This window comes from Gymnoscopelus microlampas, assembly GCF_963454915.1.
Source record: "Gymnoscopelus microlampas genome assembly, chromosome: 16".
NCBI classification, from domain to species: Eukaryota; Metazoa; Chordata; class Actinopteri; order Myctophiformes; family Myctophidae; genus Gymnoscopelus; species Gymnoscopelus microlampas.
In genome coordinates, this window is record NC_139953.1 from 43,981,620 (window position 1) to 43,998,612 (window position 16,993).

At 44.0% G+C, this 16,993-nt stretch overlaps 2 protein-coding genes across 2 annotated transcripts in view; one reads left to right on the forward strand and one right to left on the reverse strand.

Annotated features, from left to right (window-relative positions):
* Nucleotides 1-4,438, reverse strand: part of ints7 (integrator complex subunit 7) — a 35,708-nt gene extending 31,270 nt beyond the window's left edge. The window contains exons 1-6 of the mRNA XM_084081880.1: nucleotides 4,210-4,438; nucleotides 3,269-3,398; nucleotides 2,459-2,605; nucleotides 1,380-1,517; nucleotides 1,076-1,122; nucleotides 537-736 (exon numbers count right to left, since the gene is read on the reverse strand). Of these exons, the coding sequence (XP_083938006.1) occupies nucleotides 537-736; nucleotides 1,076-1,122; nucleotides 1,380-1,517; nucleotides 2,459-2,605; nucleotides 3,269-3,398; nucleotides 4,210-4,303 (756 nt within the window). The 5' untranslated portion in view covers nucleotides 4,304-4,438. The remainder of the gene's footprint in view (nucleotides 1-536; nucleotides 737-1,075; nucleotides 1,123-1,379; nucleotides 1,518-2,458; nucleotides 2,606-3,268; nucleotides 3,399-4,209) is intronic.
* An 8,756-nt stretch (nucleotides 4,439-13,194) lies between these two features.
* On the forward strand, nucleotides 13,195-15,523 carry LOC311063406 (E3 ubiquitin-protein ligase TRIM39-like). Its single transcript, XM_084082835.1, has 2 exons — nucleotides 13,195-13,353; nucleotides 13,603-15,523. The coding sequence occupies exon 2, from the start codon at nucleotides 13,612-13,614 to the stop codon at nucleotides 15,217-15,219; it is 1,608 nt and encodes a 535-aa protein (XP_083938961.1). The 5' UTR covers nucleotides 13,195-13,353; nucleotides 13,603-13,611; the 3' UTR covers nucleotides 15,220-15,523.
* The last annotated feature ends 1,470 nt before the right edge of the window (nucleotides 15,524-16,993 follow it).

Here is a 16,993-nt window from a genome sequence, read left to right on the forward strand (position 1 = left end):
TCTAATGCGTGAGGGGGCCGTGACTTTTCCATTACTTTTTTCTTTCTTTTTTTAATATATCTTTTTTTATGTTTATTTTATTTGAAAGTGAAGTATCTCTTTATGTTCTTTGTCATATCTTCCCTGTGCAATTTTTGTTTATGAAGCCTAAAAGGCCAAAGAGAAATGTCATTATTATTCATATGTTCCAATGTTCAATGCCAACAACACAATTAAACACACAATTTTAGGCCTGGATCGCTGGCGTAGCGGTCCGGGCACCTAGACTCCAAAGTAGCCTGACGGCGTGTCGGGGGCTCGAGTCCCGATCCCGACGGTCTTTGCTGCGTGTCACTCCTCATCTCTCTCCCCATTTTACAGCCCCTGCGGTAGCGCACCGTCTGATGCAGAGATGAGCCCCCCCCCCCCCCCCCCCCCCCAGTCTCGGTACCTCCGAGCCGCCAACACTGCCTCACGCGCGGTCCAAGCTAACAACGTCCGAGCTCTCCCTACCCCCCGTTTCAGCCAATCAGAAACACCATTATGGCGTCCTATACCTGCTTAGGGATGTCGATGAGCGAGGAGGCTGCCAGCTGGGTGAAGGTGTGCAGGGTGACGATGACCATGCGGGTGGACGGGTACGAGTTGACCAGCCGCTGGAGCAGCTCCCTGCTGCTGGACGCCAGGCTGGCGTCGTGGTACATGTGCTGCATCACCGGGATCAGCTTCAGCTTCAGGTCTACGGGGGTGTCCAGACCTGGGGGTAGTGGGGGGCAGTGGTGTAAACTAAAGCAACTAAGTACATTTACTCAAGTACTGTACTTCAGTAAAGTGAAAGTACCTCAAAATTTTACTTGAGTATATCCAATTTCCAGTACTTTTACTTCTACTTTTACTTCTACTCCACTACATCTCAGAGGCAAATATTGTCTTTTACTTACACTAATATAGAAGATATTATACTTCATAGTATGAAGAGATTGTAGATCTGCTATTTTTCAAAAATCTTGAACATTAGTGAAAGTTTTCGAATACATTGTTTTTTTTTTAAGCAAACATGTGAACAATGTAAGGAATGTTTCTTTTTTGTATTTACCTTGAATCATCTCACTGATCTTGTTGCAAATGCCAGCTGCAAAGTCCCTAAAATCATTAAAAAAAGACCGCAAAACAAAAGCCTCTTAAAAGATCTGTTGACAACAGCAACGACACACAATGCAAGAGGCGTAATGCTTCATTTATACTCCGTCATACGACGGTGTTGCGCGCTCCGAAAAGAGCCCAACTAGCCTATAGGCTCACAACTCGTTGTGGGTATATACGTGTAGATCGGCTATTTTCGGGTTTGCCCCAGACGTTATTAAACACATTGAAAACGCTCAGCTGTACACTCTGTTTACTTTGACTGTGCACAGAAGCTGGCAGCAGCGAATATGGCCGCCTCCACTTCTACGTTGTCGTGAGAATCCAGACTTTGGCGAATGCTGTGGTGGGCGTTCTTCCTCTCTGGGATGATGGAGGCCAGACTGCCAAGCATCCTAAATCCAACCAGCAGCAAAGGACAAGATACAGAGATTCTGTTAATAGATACTTAAATACAGTACACACACATGGATAACATTTAGAAGTTGGATGGAACCATGCACACAGCACCTTCAAGCACCTCAATCATACTATGACCAATGTACATACTTTAGTCTGTGCCATGATGACCAATGTACGCACTCTGAGCTATAATAGTGACATGAGCTTGTATTTGTTTCAACTGTAGTGGGTACCGGGCTTTTATTGAAAGGAGGCATGTATAAGAGAGAACAGATCAGAATGAATAAATCAACATTTTCTGTCAGTTACAGGTCATTTTAACTTTTTCATTAGGCCTACTCACTGTTGGGTAGATTTCCTTCGCTTTGTTATGTATTATTTTCCTTGACTGCTTGATCACTCAGCTGTATCCCCTAAAACCTAATTAATGTATGTCAGCTGTTCTCGGCGAGCAATACCGTTGTGGGGTGTATATAAGTATATAAAGTAAGTCTCGCTAGGAGCGTCTCACCAGCCACCACACAAGAGGAGGTTGAATGAACAGAAACCAGTGCTCCCCAAAACAGGTTTGGGCCATGCAGTCTCAATGTTTGTAAACAAGAAACCCGTCTATAAGGAAGTATAAAGTCAGGGGCGGGTCACTTATCGTCATATAACTCTATGGGTATCTTAGTAAACAGTGCCTTCTTGAGACTTAAAAAAAAAGAGGCTTGTATTAGCAGACCGGCTTGTATTTGCTTTTTTCAACAACGCCCCCGGTCATTAATAGAGGTGTGTAATAGTGTGTAGCCCTGCCACAGTGTACTGTAGTGTGTACATATAATTACATACACAAAATACAAGAGGAAGTTAAGAAAATATTAGTGAATGAGGCCCAATGAACCTAGATGTCTGTAGAACCTATTAAGTTTATTCAACTCTGATATTGACCTACCTCAGAGTGATGGCTCTGGCCACGGGGTCGTTGCTATGAATGACAGAAAACACCCTTTTGACGAACTCATCCACGTTCAGGATCTTCTCCAAGTGCTTCTCGCTCTGCTGGGTCACCTTCAACACGCACAGGCGCAGGAAGTTGTTCCTAAAAAAACAAACAGCAGAATCAGAATCAACCTTATTGTCACATCGCAGGTTTATCTACCCCTTACCCTCAGTGTGGAAGGCACACACACACTTTTCCCACAAGGACATTTTCCTGCACCTAGTCTGCACCTGTGGCCGTTTTCAAATGGCCGTTTTCAAGATGTTTTGGCCATTATCTCTGGAACGGTAGGTCCAATCTGCTCAGTCCAAAGCTTGTTGGATGCGTGACTTTGAGGACATTATGCACGCAATGACACATTTTCAGGTTATTTGGGTTTTTGAGGGGAGGCGAGATATTAGTTGGGCAGGCGACCGCCTGCCCTGCCTCTACAGTGGGTACGCCACTGGTCTGCACCTGCACCTAAACTGAGATTGGAGATCCACCTCGACTCGTGTCTTTCCATCCATAAACCTGGTGAAAGAATATCCTAGTCTACAGGTATCTGCTTCATCCAAAACTGTTACTTTTCAGGATTCAAATTCAAATTTCAAAACCAGCAAAAGGGGCATTCATTTACAAACAAAAAAAAACTCAAAAACGTAGAATAAAGAGATGGCACCTTTCTGCCCCAACGATTATGTTTATTATCAACAACGAGGTCAAAGTCAAAGTCAAACAACATCAACAATGCATTATATGAGCCGTTTTTTCCATCCGTACCCGAGTCTGAAGATGTCTGCCAGCTTGAGGAAGGCCGAGTTGATGAGGATGGGGAACGGATACTTGTGGAACAGTTTGGGGAAGAGCACCACCGCCTCACACTGCTCTCCCAGCTTCCCTGACCTCAACCCTGCAGTGAGACAGACAGACAGACGGCAAATATTTGAATATACATATTTTTTAAGGGAACATTTTTGATTCAAATCTTTACTTCATGGGGGTCCCTGGAACAACACATTTTGACATGGGCTAATCTAAAAATGTTTTACTAAATCCTAACAGTATGTTGCTATATCAGTGGGGCTCTTTTCCATGTCAAGGATCACCCAAAATGTAATTGGCCCCCATCTCAAAATATGTTGTTCCAGGGACCCCCAGAACCAGAAGCACAGATCGGAGTTAAAAATGTTCGCTTTAAAACATATATTCAAAGTCTTAATGGATTAGCTGCCGATACTGCATAAAAATGCTGGTATCGGCGAGTATGCCAGTCTATGCCAGTCCTCCTATACCACATCATTTATCAGATGATCTGTACTGTTAACATTATTATTTAACTAACTTGGAGATTGTTTTGGCGGTCCTCAAACTTTTTTAATTTCAAGGACCACCATAACTCTGAGAGTGTACAAAAGGAACCAAAATGGTTATGGTGGTCCACTCTCAGACTTACAGACATGCAATAAAGTATTCAATCAATCAATCCATATAAGGGGGGTCCCTGGACCCCACTTTGAGAACCTTGGATCTGCTCCTTAGATTATTATGAACAATATTTTGATGATCAATAATACCAAAGGCTAATGACTATATAATAACTATATGTTAAGTTCAGAAAATCAGTACATAAAATAACAGGCTATTTAATTCATAATATATTCATAATCATATTCTCACACACACACACACACACACACACACACACACACACACACACACACCTTTGTCCAGCTCCATAAGAGCAGAGTTTGCGTCCAGTTCTTGTTCTCCATATCCAGCCTCAGACAGGAAGGATCGTGCGGTTGAAAGCGACATCACTGTTTGTATATGTTTTTATAACAACACAAACAGTTTATAGAACAGTACTTAACACAACCATCTAATCTGCATTGTCTGGGATGTAAGGCAGCAGTGTGTGTGTGTGTGTGTGTGTGTGTGTGTGTGTGTGTGTGTGTGTATGGAAGCGACTACTGAGCTGTGTAACATATTGACGTTTCCGTTTGAGCTGTGTTCTTCTTCTTCTTCTCTCGTGTTTTTTGGCAGTTGTCAACCATTTAAGGAGCATTACCGCCACCAGCTGGACTGGATTGTGAACTGGACATGTACAGTAAACCAATAAATAAAAATAAAACTCTATATTCTATGTGTTCCGTGAGCAGAAATACCCAGAGTAAAAAGAGGCCATTGGGAAACGATTCATTTGCACATTAAAACTATAAATTAAGCATTTAAACGAAGCTAAACAACACAGAATATGTGTATTTGTAATAAAAACCGTTTTTAACTGTTTTAATAACCGTTTGGCACAACAGTGAATACTTACTTCCAATTTTGACTTTTCAAAATAGTGGTTGTGTGTGTGTGTGTGTGTGTGTGTGTGTGTGTGTGTGTGTGTGTGTGTGTGTGTGTGTGTGTGTGTGTGTGTGTGTGTGTGTGTGTGTGTGTGCGAGTGCGTGTGCGTGTGCGTATAAATATGTGAACAGGGCCGAAATTGTATCACATTTGACTTGCAATTTGTTTGTACTATTGCACTCTTCTCCTTTAATAAATAATCCAGAATAAAACTCACAACAATAAAATATAAATGCACAATAAAGTGCTGGGTGCGTAATTACTGTGAGTCCTATCTGAACTAATTGTTTGTCGACTACGCCACTTTTGTTATAGAGGGAAGTCCCCTTTGAATACACTTTAACTTCTTCTTCAGGCTTTCACAGGTTCGAGGTTAACTGGTAAGTTTCAATACTTTTGGTTTTGAGAATACAACACTGGCATGAGAATATCCCTTTAAGAAACTGGACACGAATACAGTGTATCAAAAAAAGGTAAGTCATATTTATTGGGTCCCTAATACATTGGCTTCTGTGCCTTAAAAACAATCAAATAAACACTATACTAATAAAACCTATATAAACATACAAAACACAATTAATCTACACAACAACTATAAAATAAATTATAAAGTTGTGCAAATTACGCGGGGCTTAATCACAAGGGTTCCTTAGCATGGGGGGTTTCTGTGCAACAAATACTTTTCAAGTAAAGTGCTGTGCCAATAAAGTGCTTCAAGATACTCAACACGGTTTGTTCAGGGGTAATGCTGCATGTCCATATATGGGGGTAAGATGGGAAAGGGTTTGAGGCCAGTCGTCTTCGTCTTCTCTCTTCTTTCTCTCCGCCTGCAATTATAGAGATCTAGACCAGTTCACTGTGCATTTACACGATACATTTGCGTTGTCTCAGGCAGTGGTTATACAGGGATTCAACGTTGCTTGTTCGAATACTCACTCGCCAGCCAGGTTTTTACACCTGGCGCTGAGTTGGTTGCGTATGCAACGTTATCGCCACTTTCCAGTCTCAGCGCTCCTTATATGGTCTGGTCTCACTCGTCTCTCATATGGTCTGGTCTCACTCGCCTCTTCCTCCCCTTCGGTTCGATCGCTTTCTCCTCTTGGTTTCTCCTTTGAATGTAGGCACACCTCGGCTTCCAAACTCCTAGGTGGCTGGTATGTCTACTTCATCTATGCACTCCTCTACTCCGTGTCTCGGCACAACCTTCCCCTCTGCTGTCCTTCTCCTCACTGACGCCTCTGTCACTTGGGTGCTCTGTTCTCTCTTTCAAACGGTCCCGCCTCCGCTTTTGTACCTGCCAAACCACACCTCCCTCTTCTTTCATTTGTCCGTGGTGACAGTCTGTCTGGGGACATTGGCCATGACCGTGGCCTTGGGCGTGACCGCGTGACTGCCGCTCTGCCACTCAATGTCTCTCAATACATGTGACCAGGGGATCATGGGGAAAACAATTATAAACAATACAGTGCGTAATAATAATTGGTACAAAAATAATAAGATGGTGGGGTTAAATGAGGCAATTATACACATTAAGCACCAATAAAAACAAATTACAAAAGTTTTAAGAACCCCTCATTTCACCCTTGTCACATTCCCCCCTACTTTTTCGTTGGCAGTCCCTGGCAACTGGTTCTAAACGTCATGCCCGTACCTCTCAGGTGGCTGTCCTTGGTTCGCTCTTCCAGAGCGCCGCGGACCTTCAGGTTCCCTAGGACCGGGGAAAAACCCTACATAAGGCGGCCATATTGGTCCCACCGGTTCGGCTACTGGGGCAGGTTCGGGGCTCTCCATCGGTGACCTGGGGGCTATACACACTTTTAATGCATTCCTATGGATCGTTCTATCTCGCCCTCCTTTTTCAGGTCGGATCCTGTATACTAGGCCCGCATCCCCCACCCTCTCCAATACCACAAAAGGTTCTGGGTCCCACCATGGGCCCAGTTTACCTTGTCCCTGTCGGTTCCGGTTTCGTACCCACACCCTCTCTCCAGGTAACAATGGTGGCATACCGGCTCGGCGGTCATAGACCTGTTTACGCTGTCCTGCTATATGCACCATTTTTTTCTCGGCTGTCCTATACGCTGTGGCCATTCGTTTCTGGTGATCTTGCACCCAATCTCCCACTCCCATTCGATTTTGTGACAACGGTACTCCTAATGCTACATCTACCGGACGCCTCAGGTGGCGACCAAACATTAAGTACGCAGGCGCATAACCTGTCGCACCATGTTCAGTATTGTTATAAGCGTGTACTAACTCAGGTAAGTGTTCATTCCATCTGCCTTGGCGATCAGTATCTAGAGAGCGCAACATGTTTAACAGTGTTTGATTAAACCTCTCCACCCCCCCATTACCAGCTGGGTGGTAAGGGGTGGTGCGACTCTTAGTAATACCGTATGTATGACACAATTGCTGCATTAATTCGGATTCAAAATTCGGGCCTCGGTCCGAATGGAAACGAGCCGGGCAACCGAATGGCTGAATAATATGTGTCCAAAGCGCACGGACAGTCGTGGGCGCAGTTTGGTCACGCGTTGGAATAGCCCAACTGTACCTGGTGAATAAATCGGTTGCTACAAGAATATTCTGCCATGCGTCATTCGGCCTACCTAATGTGAGAAAATCAATAGCCACTACCTCCATAGGATACGATACTTCGAATGGCTGTAAGGGGGCCCTGGGCTCTATCCTGTCTTTCAGTAGGCTGCAGGCAACACAACCTCGCTGGAACTGTCGCACCGCCCCCTCCATGCCCGGCCAGTAGAACCGGCGCCGAAGCTGCGCCAAAGTCCGGTCCACTCCGGCGTGTGCCGAGGCCTCATGGAGTCCTTTCCACACCTCCTCTCGTCGCGCCCCTGGACAAACAAGCTGTAAGTAACATTCTTGTGTATGCTGATCAATCACTTGCCTATACAACACATTGTCTCTGATGCGCAACCGGTCCCACTGTCGTAACATTTGCCTGGCTTCCCGTGACCAACTCCTCTTCTCCATAAGGGTAGGCAGTTTCCTCCGCTCTACGCAACTCTTCACCATCTGGATGTCCGGATCTCGATCCTGTGTTCCCCGCCACTCAGCTCCAGCCCACCCGTCCTCTCTCTCCACCGGTGCCAACTCCACTACGGCCACTCCTACAGGTTGAACAGGGAACCTAGACAGGGCATCTGCGTTCGCATTGCTTTTTCCAGGTCGGTACTTTATATCATAGGTGAATGATGCTAGCTGGGCTGCCCAGCGCTGTTCCACCGCGCCTAGTCGAGCTGTTTGAAGATGCGCAACAGGATTGTTATCTGTATAAATCGTAAAATGAGCGCCAGTTAAGTAATCTTTAAATTTTTCGGTCACTGCCCATTTAAGTGCCAAGAGTTCTAATTTAAAGGAGCTATAATTTGCATCATTTTGTTCGGTAGGGTGTAGACTTCGGCTGGCGTAGGCGATTACTCGCTCCTGGCCATCTTGGACCTGTGCCAGAACGGCGCCGAGCCCGCGGCCACTCGCATCAGTATACACTACAAACGGTCGGTCATAATCTGCATAAGCCAGTATTGGAGCCTGCGTAAGGGCAGTTTTAAGAGCATCAAACGAGTTTTGGCATTCAGGGGACCACTCTATTTTACACTGATGGGACTTCACATCATTCGGGACTCCGATCAACAAACTATTTAACGGCCTAGCTATGGCAGCAAATGAGGACACGAAGCGGCGATAATAACCAGCCAGACCTAGAAAAGCGCGGACCTCGCGGACAGTCGAGGGTGGGTTCCAGTCTCTTACCGCAGCCAACTTTTCAGGGTCCGGGCGCACTCCCTCTTTGTCTACAACGTGGCCCAAGAACTTTACCTCCGGTTGGAGAAGCTTGCATTTATCGAGGCGCAGTTTCAATCCGTGTCTCCACAGCCGCTCGAAAACCTGGTCAAGGTGCTGCATGTGAGAGGAAAAGTCAGGTGAATATACAATAATGTCATCGAGGTACACTAATAATGACTCTGTCACCTGGCCACTCAAGCATCGCTGCATTAATCTTTGGAAGGTCACGGGGGCGTTACATAAACCGAACGGCATACGTTGGAACTCGAACAGTCCTAAAGGGGTGGTAAACGCTGTCTTTTCTCGATCCCGAGGGTCCATACCCACCTGCCAATAACCGCTGGCCAGGTCGAGTGTGGAGAACCACTGAGCCTTGGTCAGGCTTGTTAAAGTCTCTTCAATCCGAGGTAAAGGGAAGGCATCTTTGTGCGTCACGGCATTCAGTTTACGGTAGTCGACACAGAAACGCCAGCTGCCATCTTTCTTCTTCACCAGGACAATGGGCGCTGCCCAGGGACTGCAACTCTCTTTTATCACTCCCTTGTCCAGCATGTCACTCAATAAGGTCTTCATTTCTCTATACATGGAGGGCGGCAGCGGTCGGTGCCTCTCGCGGATGGGTGCCGCGTCTCCAGTTGGTATTTGGTGTTGCACCACGTCCGTCTGCCCAAAATCTTCATTATGGACTGCAAACACCTTCTTCCATTTACACATCATCGCATGCAGCTCTTCTCTCTGCTGGTCAGGTAGGTCATCTCGCCGGGTCAACGCCTCCATCTCCTCAGGTAAGGTCTTCACGGGTCCCTCGTCTTCGATGCTCACCAGGGACACTTCCACGGCTCCGTCGGTTCCTAGGGACAGGTTCAGGTCTCGTCGTCCACGGACGTCGGCCTCCTCCACTGGATATAGCTTCCCTAACTTTTGATGTCTGCCCACGGTCACGCTATACGCGTGGGGGTTGCAGATGCGCACGGGGACTCGGCCATTACGCACGGTGACCAACGCTCGGGCCACTCCCAGATCAGTTCCTTCCGGCATGGCCTCCATCAGGGCCTCGTATTCGGCTCCATTTGGACCTTTCCAGGCACGGCCCCATACTACTAACTCACTGCGGGCGGGGACTCGGATTCTCCGTCGGCCGACAGGCCACACATAGCCCAATGCTCCGTCTTCGTGGGTCACTGCCTCCACTCTCCTACAGGCGGCGAATGCTTTTTTCCATGGTGTCCTCTCCTGTTGGCATGGAAACACAGACCTCCCAGAGAGTTTAAATAATGCATGCCACACTGCGTGGACTACGTTCATCCCAATGATCAGCGGCTCAATACAATGTTCATCTTTTACAATTACGATTCCTCTTCCCGGTATTTTCAGTCCTTCTAATTCTAAATCGAATATGGCATAGCCAGAATAGGGTAGATCAAGGCCGTTTGCTGCCCGTAGGCTAAACACCAGAGGCCCATTTTCCATTTTATCTTGCGAGAACTTTTCGTTAAACAAACTCTGCTGCATCAATGTGACTTGAGACCCCGTATCTAATAAACCCCTCATTTGGACTCCCCCCATTGTTATCCCAATTGTCGGACATTCCCCCACAAACACTTCATTGGCCCTTAACTTTTTTTGTGAACGTTGCACCTCTGCCCCCCGGACCTCGGCGACAGGGCGTACTAGTTTAACTGACTTCGGTCGGATCTACAGAATCTCGCTATATGACCCGCCTGTCTACACTGGCTACATATCGGCCTACCTCCTTCATCCCATTCGTAGCGCTGAGAGGCCGTATACCGTCGCTCAGGTGGCGGTGGAGTGCGCGCTCGTGCGTCATTGGTGCCAGTGCGGAGGAGCGGTCTGATTTCTTTCATGAGTTCCTGCGTGAATCCTTGCATTTGAGTTTTTACGTCGTCCATGATTTCCTGTTTTAATTTTTCTCTCCAAGCAGGGTCCTGAGAAGGGTAGGGGACAGAAATAGGATTAACAGCGTGGCACGTTATTTCAGTAGTTCCATGTTCAGCAGCTAACAGGTAGGCTTCTTCGCGTAAAGCAGCAAAATCTTCATCTGGGTGTCGTCGAGCATATATTTTTAAGGCTTGGCCCAGGGGGCCCTCAGCTAAACCCATAACAAACTGATCACGAAGAATGGCTTCGGAGGGAGCGGTGCTTGGGTCGTGCTGCCGCAGCCCACAAAACAGCTCTCTAAGTCTCAGGGTGTAAGTTTGTACATTCTCTCCTGCGCGCTGTGCGCACCGATAGAATAGTGAGCGCATTTCTGCGACAGAGACAGTTTCTTTATATAAAGCATCTAAGTATTTAAAAACTTTTGCCACTGTGTCGCGTTCGCCCTCCTCAACCACACTAATCTGCCGTTTAGCTTCGTTGGTTAGCGTTTTAATTATAATAGCAACTTTCCTGATTTCTGGTAGTTCCTGGGTACTTAATAATCCTCTAATCTGGTCTTTCCATTCCCTATATTTACTCTCGCCTTCTGTTCCACCAAAGATGGGTAACCATGGGGCACCGGGATACACCGCCATCATCATCATTCTGAATCCGTAAAGCAAAAAACAAAAAGCAACAAAAACAACAAAACAGTACAGTTTCTCTTAAGGGTATTCTCATGTGTTTGTTCTCAACCAGTCCTGCCGACTACGCCAAATATGTGAACAGGGCCGAAATTGTATCACATTTGACTTGCAATTTGTTTGTACTATTGCACTCTTCTCCTTTAATAAATAATCCAGAATAAAACTCACAACAATAAAATATAAATGCACAATAAAGTGCTGGGTGCGTAATTACTGTGAGTCCTATCTGAACTAATTGTTTGTCGACTACGCCACTTTTGTTATAGAGGGAAGTCCCCTTTGAATACACTTTAACTTCTTCTTCAGGCTTTCACAGGTTCGAGGTTAACTGGTAAGTTTCAATACTTTTGGTTTTGAGAATACAACACTGGCATGAGAATATCCCTTTAAGAAACTGGACACGAATACAGTGTATCAAAAAAAGGTAAGTCATATTTATTGGGTCCCTAATACATTGGCTTCTGTGCCTTAAAAACAATCAAATAAACACTATACTAATAAAACCTATATAAACATACAAAACACAATTAATCTACACAACAACTATAAAATAAATTATAAAGTTGTGCAAATTACGCGGGGCTTAATCACAAGGGTTCCTTAGCATGGGGGGTTTCTGTGCAACAAATACTTTTCAAGTAAAGTGCTGTGCCAATAAAGTGCTTCAAGATACTCAACACGGTTTGTTCAGGGGTAATGCTGCATGTCCATATATGGGGGTAAGATGGGAAAGGGTTTGAGGCCAGTCGTCTTCGTCTTCTCTCTTCTTTCTCTCCGCCTGCAATTATAGAGATCTAGACCAGTTCACTGTGCATTTACACGATACATTTGCGTTGTCTCAGGCAGTGGTTATACAGGGATTCAACGTTGCTTGTTCGAATACTCACTCGCCAGCCAGGTTTTTACACCTGGCGCTGAGTTGGTTGCGTATGCAACGTTATCGCCACTTTCCAGTCTCAGCGCTCCTTATATGGTCTGGTCTCACTCGTCTCTCATATGGTCTGGTCTCACTCGCCTCTTCCTCCCCTTCGGTTCGATCGCTTTCTCCTCTTGGTTTCTCCTTTGAATGTAGGCACACCTCGGCTTCCAAACTCCTAGGTGGCTGGTATGTCTACTTCATCTATGCACTCCTCTACTCCGTGTCTCGGCACAACCTTCCCCTCTGCTGTCCTTCTCCTCACTGACGCCTCTGTCACTTGGGTGCTCTGTTCTCTCTTTCAAACGGTCCCGCCTCCGCTTTTGTACCTGCCAAACCACACCTCCCTCTTCTTTCATTTGTCCGTGGTGACAGTCTGTCTGGGGACATTGGCCATGACCGTGGCCTTGGGCGTGACCGCGTGACTGCCGCTCTGCCACTCAATGTCTCTCAATACATGTGACCAGGGGATCATGGGGAAAACAATTATAAACAATACAGTGCGTAATAATAATTGGTACAAAAATAATAAGATGGTGGGGTTAAATGAGGCAATTATACACATTAAGCACCAATAAAAACAAATTACAAAAGTTTTAAGAACCCCTCATTTCACCCTTGTCACATATATGTATATATATATATATATAGAGAGAGAGAGAGAGAGAGAGAGAGAGAGAGAGAGAGAGAGAGAGAACTTGGAGTGGACAAATTTAGAATGTTTAAAATGTGTTTTTTTTTGGGTTTTTTTAGACTTCAGAGCAAGGTTCAAGGTGTTTAACTTAAACACCTTGAGCCTTGCTCAGCAGAAATTCCCTTAAACAGTTTAAGGGAATTTCTGCCTAATAAACCTGTTCAAATTAATATCAGAATAACATTTTCATGAGAACTATGATAAACTACAACTACACCATTTCAGTTTCACAGAAGAGCTTTTAAGATATGGCCACCCTGAAATGAAAAGCTTTCCCTCTCTTCCTAACGTGGTAGAGATCAAGAGGAGGAGAGGAGGAGAGGAATGGAATGAGAAAGAGATGAAGGACAGAGAGGAGTGGAGGATGTGAAGGGTTAACAACTTCAGTACAAGGAGGAGTTTTTCAGTGACGCAAATCTAGTGAAATGAAAGTTAAACAGTGAGACTGAGACAGCCACACAACTAGCTCTACAACACATTCAACACGACTTTTACGAACCTAAGTGAAAAGGTGAGTACAGCAGAAAAGGACTTAATAATTATTCAATAACCGAGAATTAAGTTGTAAATTTATCCAGACATGATCTTCCCATATTATAATATTCCTTGAAATGTCCCAGCTTAATGTTTCAGTTCGTATGGTTTCTAGGAAGTACAGTAGCATGTAGTATATCGTTGTGAACATGATTGTGCTCTATTCCCGATCAGATTCATAACTATTAAGCTGTGAGAAGTAATTATTGTTTTTATTTATTTTCAGTGTGTAGACATGGCCTCTGCCAGCATTCTCCTGTCTGAAGAGCAGTTCCTGTGTTCTATCTGTCTGGATGTGTTCACTGATCCAGTCAGCACTCCATGTGGACACAACTACTGCAAAACCTGCATCACACATTACTGGGACACTAGTGATGTGTGTCAGTGTCCACTATGTCAAACAGTCTTCAGTAAGAGACCAGACGTCCTTGTCAACACTTTCATTTCTGAGATGGCTGACCAGTTCAGGAAATCCAAGCAGCTGAACAAAACTTCCAGCATAAACCAAGAACCTGCTGAACCAGATGAAGTGTCCTGTGACGTCTGTACTGAGACCAAGCTCAAAGCCTTGAAGTCCTGTCTGGTGTGTCAGATCTCCTACTGTGAGACTCACCTGGAGCCTCATCAGAGACTCACAGCTTTAAAACGACACAAACTAATCGACCCTGTAAAGAACCTGGAAGACTTTATTTGTAAGAAACATGACAAACCTCTGGAGCTGTTCTGTAAGACTGACAACATGTGTGTTTGTCAGATCTGTACGAAGTCAGACCACAAGTTACATCAAATTGTATCTCTGAAAGAGGCATATGAAGGAAAGAAGGCTGAGCTGGGAAAGACAGAGGCTGATGTTAAGCAGATGATTCAGGAGAGACAAGAAAAGATTCAGGAAGTCACACACTCAGTAGAACTCAGTAAGAAAGATGCAGACAGAGAGATAGCAAACAGTGTGCAGGTCTTCACTGCTCTGATCAGCTGTATTCAGAGAAGCCAGGCTGAACTCATTGATGGGATTGAAGAAAAGCAGAAAACAACAGAGAAACAGGCTGAAGGCTTCATCAAAGATCTGCAACAAGAAATCACTGAGTTAAAGAAGAGAAGCTCTGAGCTGAAGCAGCTCTCATACACTGAAGACCACCTCCACTTCCTCCACAACTTCCCATCCATCAACACTCCTCCACCCACCCAGGCTAATGTCCATAAGTCTTCATTTGTGGGGACTGTGAGTACCGCTCTGAAGACACTCAGTCAGGAGATGGAGAAGACGCTACGTGACGCCGAGCTGAAGAGGATCCAGCAATATGTAGTGGATGTGACTCTGGACCCTAATACAGCACATCCCAATCTCATCATTTCTGAGGATGGAAAACAAGTGAGTCGTGGAAACATAAGGAAGAATCTCCCAAACAACAAAGAGAGATTTATCTCTAACCGTGCACGTGTCTTAGGAAAACAAAGCTTCTCCTCAGGAAGGTTTTACTATGAGGTTCAGGTTAAAGGGAAGACATCTTGGGGTGTAGGAGTGGCCAGAGAGTCCATAAACAGGAAGCAATCAATCGATCAGAGTCCCAACAACGGTTACTGGAGTCTACAATTGTTGAATGGAAATGAGTACAAGGCTCTTGCTGACCCTGCTGTCCCCCTCCCTGTAAAACAGAGGCTCCAGACAGTGGGAGTGTTTGTGGATTACGAGGAGGGTCTGGTCTCCTTTTATGATGTGGAGACCAGAGTTCATCTCTACTCTTTCAATGGCTGCACCTTCACTGAGAAACTCTATCCAATCCTTAATCCAGTTTACAACGATGCTCCTCTGATCATCTCTCCTGTCAGTCACACAGAGTAGACTAATTTAATCCTCCTTAATTTAATTAACCCTTCAAAATACACATTTGTTGTCTTCATTGAAAACTGACTGTCATTTTAAATGTTCCTAACAGATGCATTCTAATGAAAAACAAGAAATGTATAATTACATACTACTACAGACTAATATGGTAAATTAGTTCTCTTGAAATTAGTAAATTGAAGTTTAAGTTAAAGTCAACATGTTATTTCATTAATGTGCAGGAATAACAATATTTCATTCTCAGAGTTTTGTACTTTAATGCATTTACTATAGAATAATTAATTGAAAATAAGAATGCAATGATTCTGATGTTAATAATTGGTTATTTTATGTAGCTGCATGTTATCAATTATAGATGAAAATGTGATTCTTTAATAGAATTCTCTAATGTACAAATGCTGTGAACTACTTGAATTTAAAAATAAATAAACTTTAATGAATGACAACATTGGTGTTTTTTTTTTTAATACTTAGGGTGTAGTATGTATGTAAATGTATAACTCTAAACTCTAAACCTGTGGTCTGAAGCAGTGGTTCCCAAACGTTTAGCCCGAGAACTTTGATGTCTGTAGCATGTGTTTGTGTGTGTGTGTGTGTGTGTGTGTGTGTGTGTGTGTGTGTGTGTGTTTCCTGAGAGGTAAACATGGGTTATGCATGAAAAAACCCTGGCCAGCTGAAATTTGACAAATAATTTAAACAAATAATTAAGTCAAAAGTCAATAATCTTTGGTCAAAACAATCAGTAATTCCAACCATTATCACTGGCCAGCACAGCGTTTACAGCAGCATCAGGAAACGTAATCTAATTTGATCATTTTGAATTATTCTCTGTAAAAGAGTGCCCTTTCTTAGATAGTTGACAATTTGGCCAATGTTTGACTATCTTATAATATAATTTGTTGATTACTTTTGGTGCAGTAATGGTCTTTTTTATTTTAAAAAGTTAGTTAATATAGCATAAAGTCTATCGATCGACAAGCTTGTAGATCTGCTATTTTCCTTGACATAAAAACGTTTGAGAACCACTGTACTACACTACACTTATGTCACAAAAAATACAGACTACTATTATTATATCAGTGGGGGGAAATGTTTCTCTAATTGAGAAAATGTCACATAGTTTGAGTATTAGTCCACTACAGACTACACCATCACATCTTTGATGTATAGAAGTCGTCTTCTAGTGCTTTTGAAGTGTTCTTTTGGACAGCTTACCAGCACTGCAGAATCCAGACTTATGGGGGTAGCCAGACCCCCATAGGGGGTTCACTTTGGGAACCAATCACTGGGTAATAAAGTAACATAAGAATGGTAGTTTAGTGTCCACTATCACGGTTGAATACAACATGTGAACGCCACTTAATACATTTCTGCAGGCTCATTCAACTTCCTTTAAAGGGGGTGTAAGTGATATTGTTAAACAGCTCTATATTCCAGTAGCAATCATAGTGTTCATTAATTTCCTTTCTTTTGGGACGTTTCTATATTCTGACAGTACTCTTGCTATAGTGTTCAGTTACAGGGGTCTCTTCATTTCTATAATGAACAGGAAAATACATTTTCTGTTTACAAAGAGTTGGAGAGACTGGGAAACTCGTTAGTGATCAAACACACTATAGCAATGATTACTATAAGAGCCTTTAAGAATATAGAGCTATTTAACACTTATTGTAACAAAAGAAAATGTCATGTACCCTAAATTTAAATGGCTGTTCTACTGTATGGAATATAACAGAGAAATACAGTATTTAACAGTATTTTCACAAACATT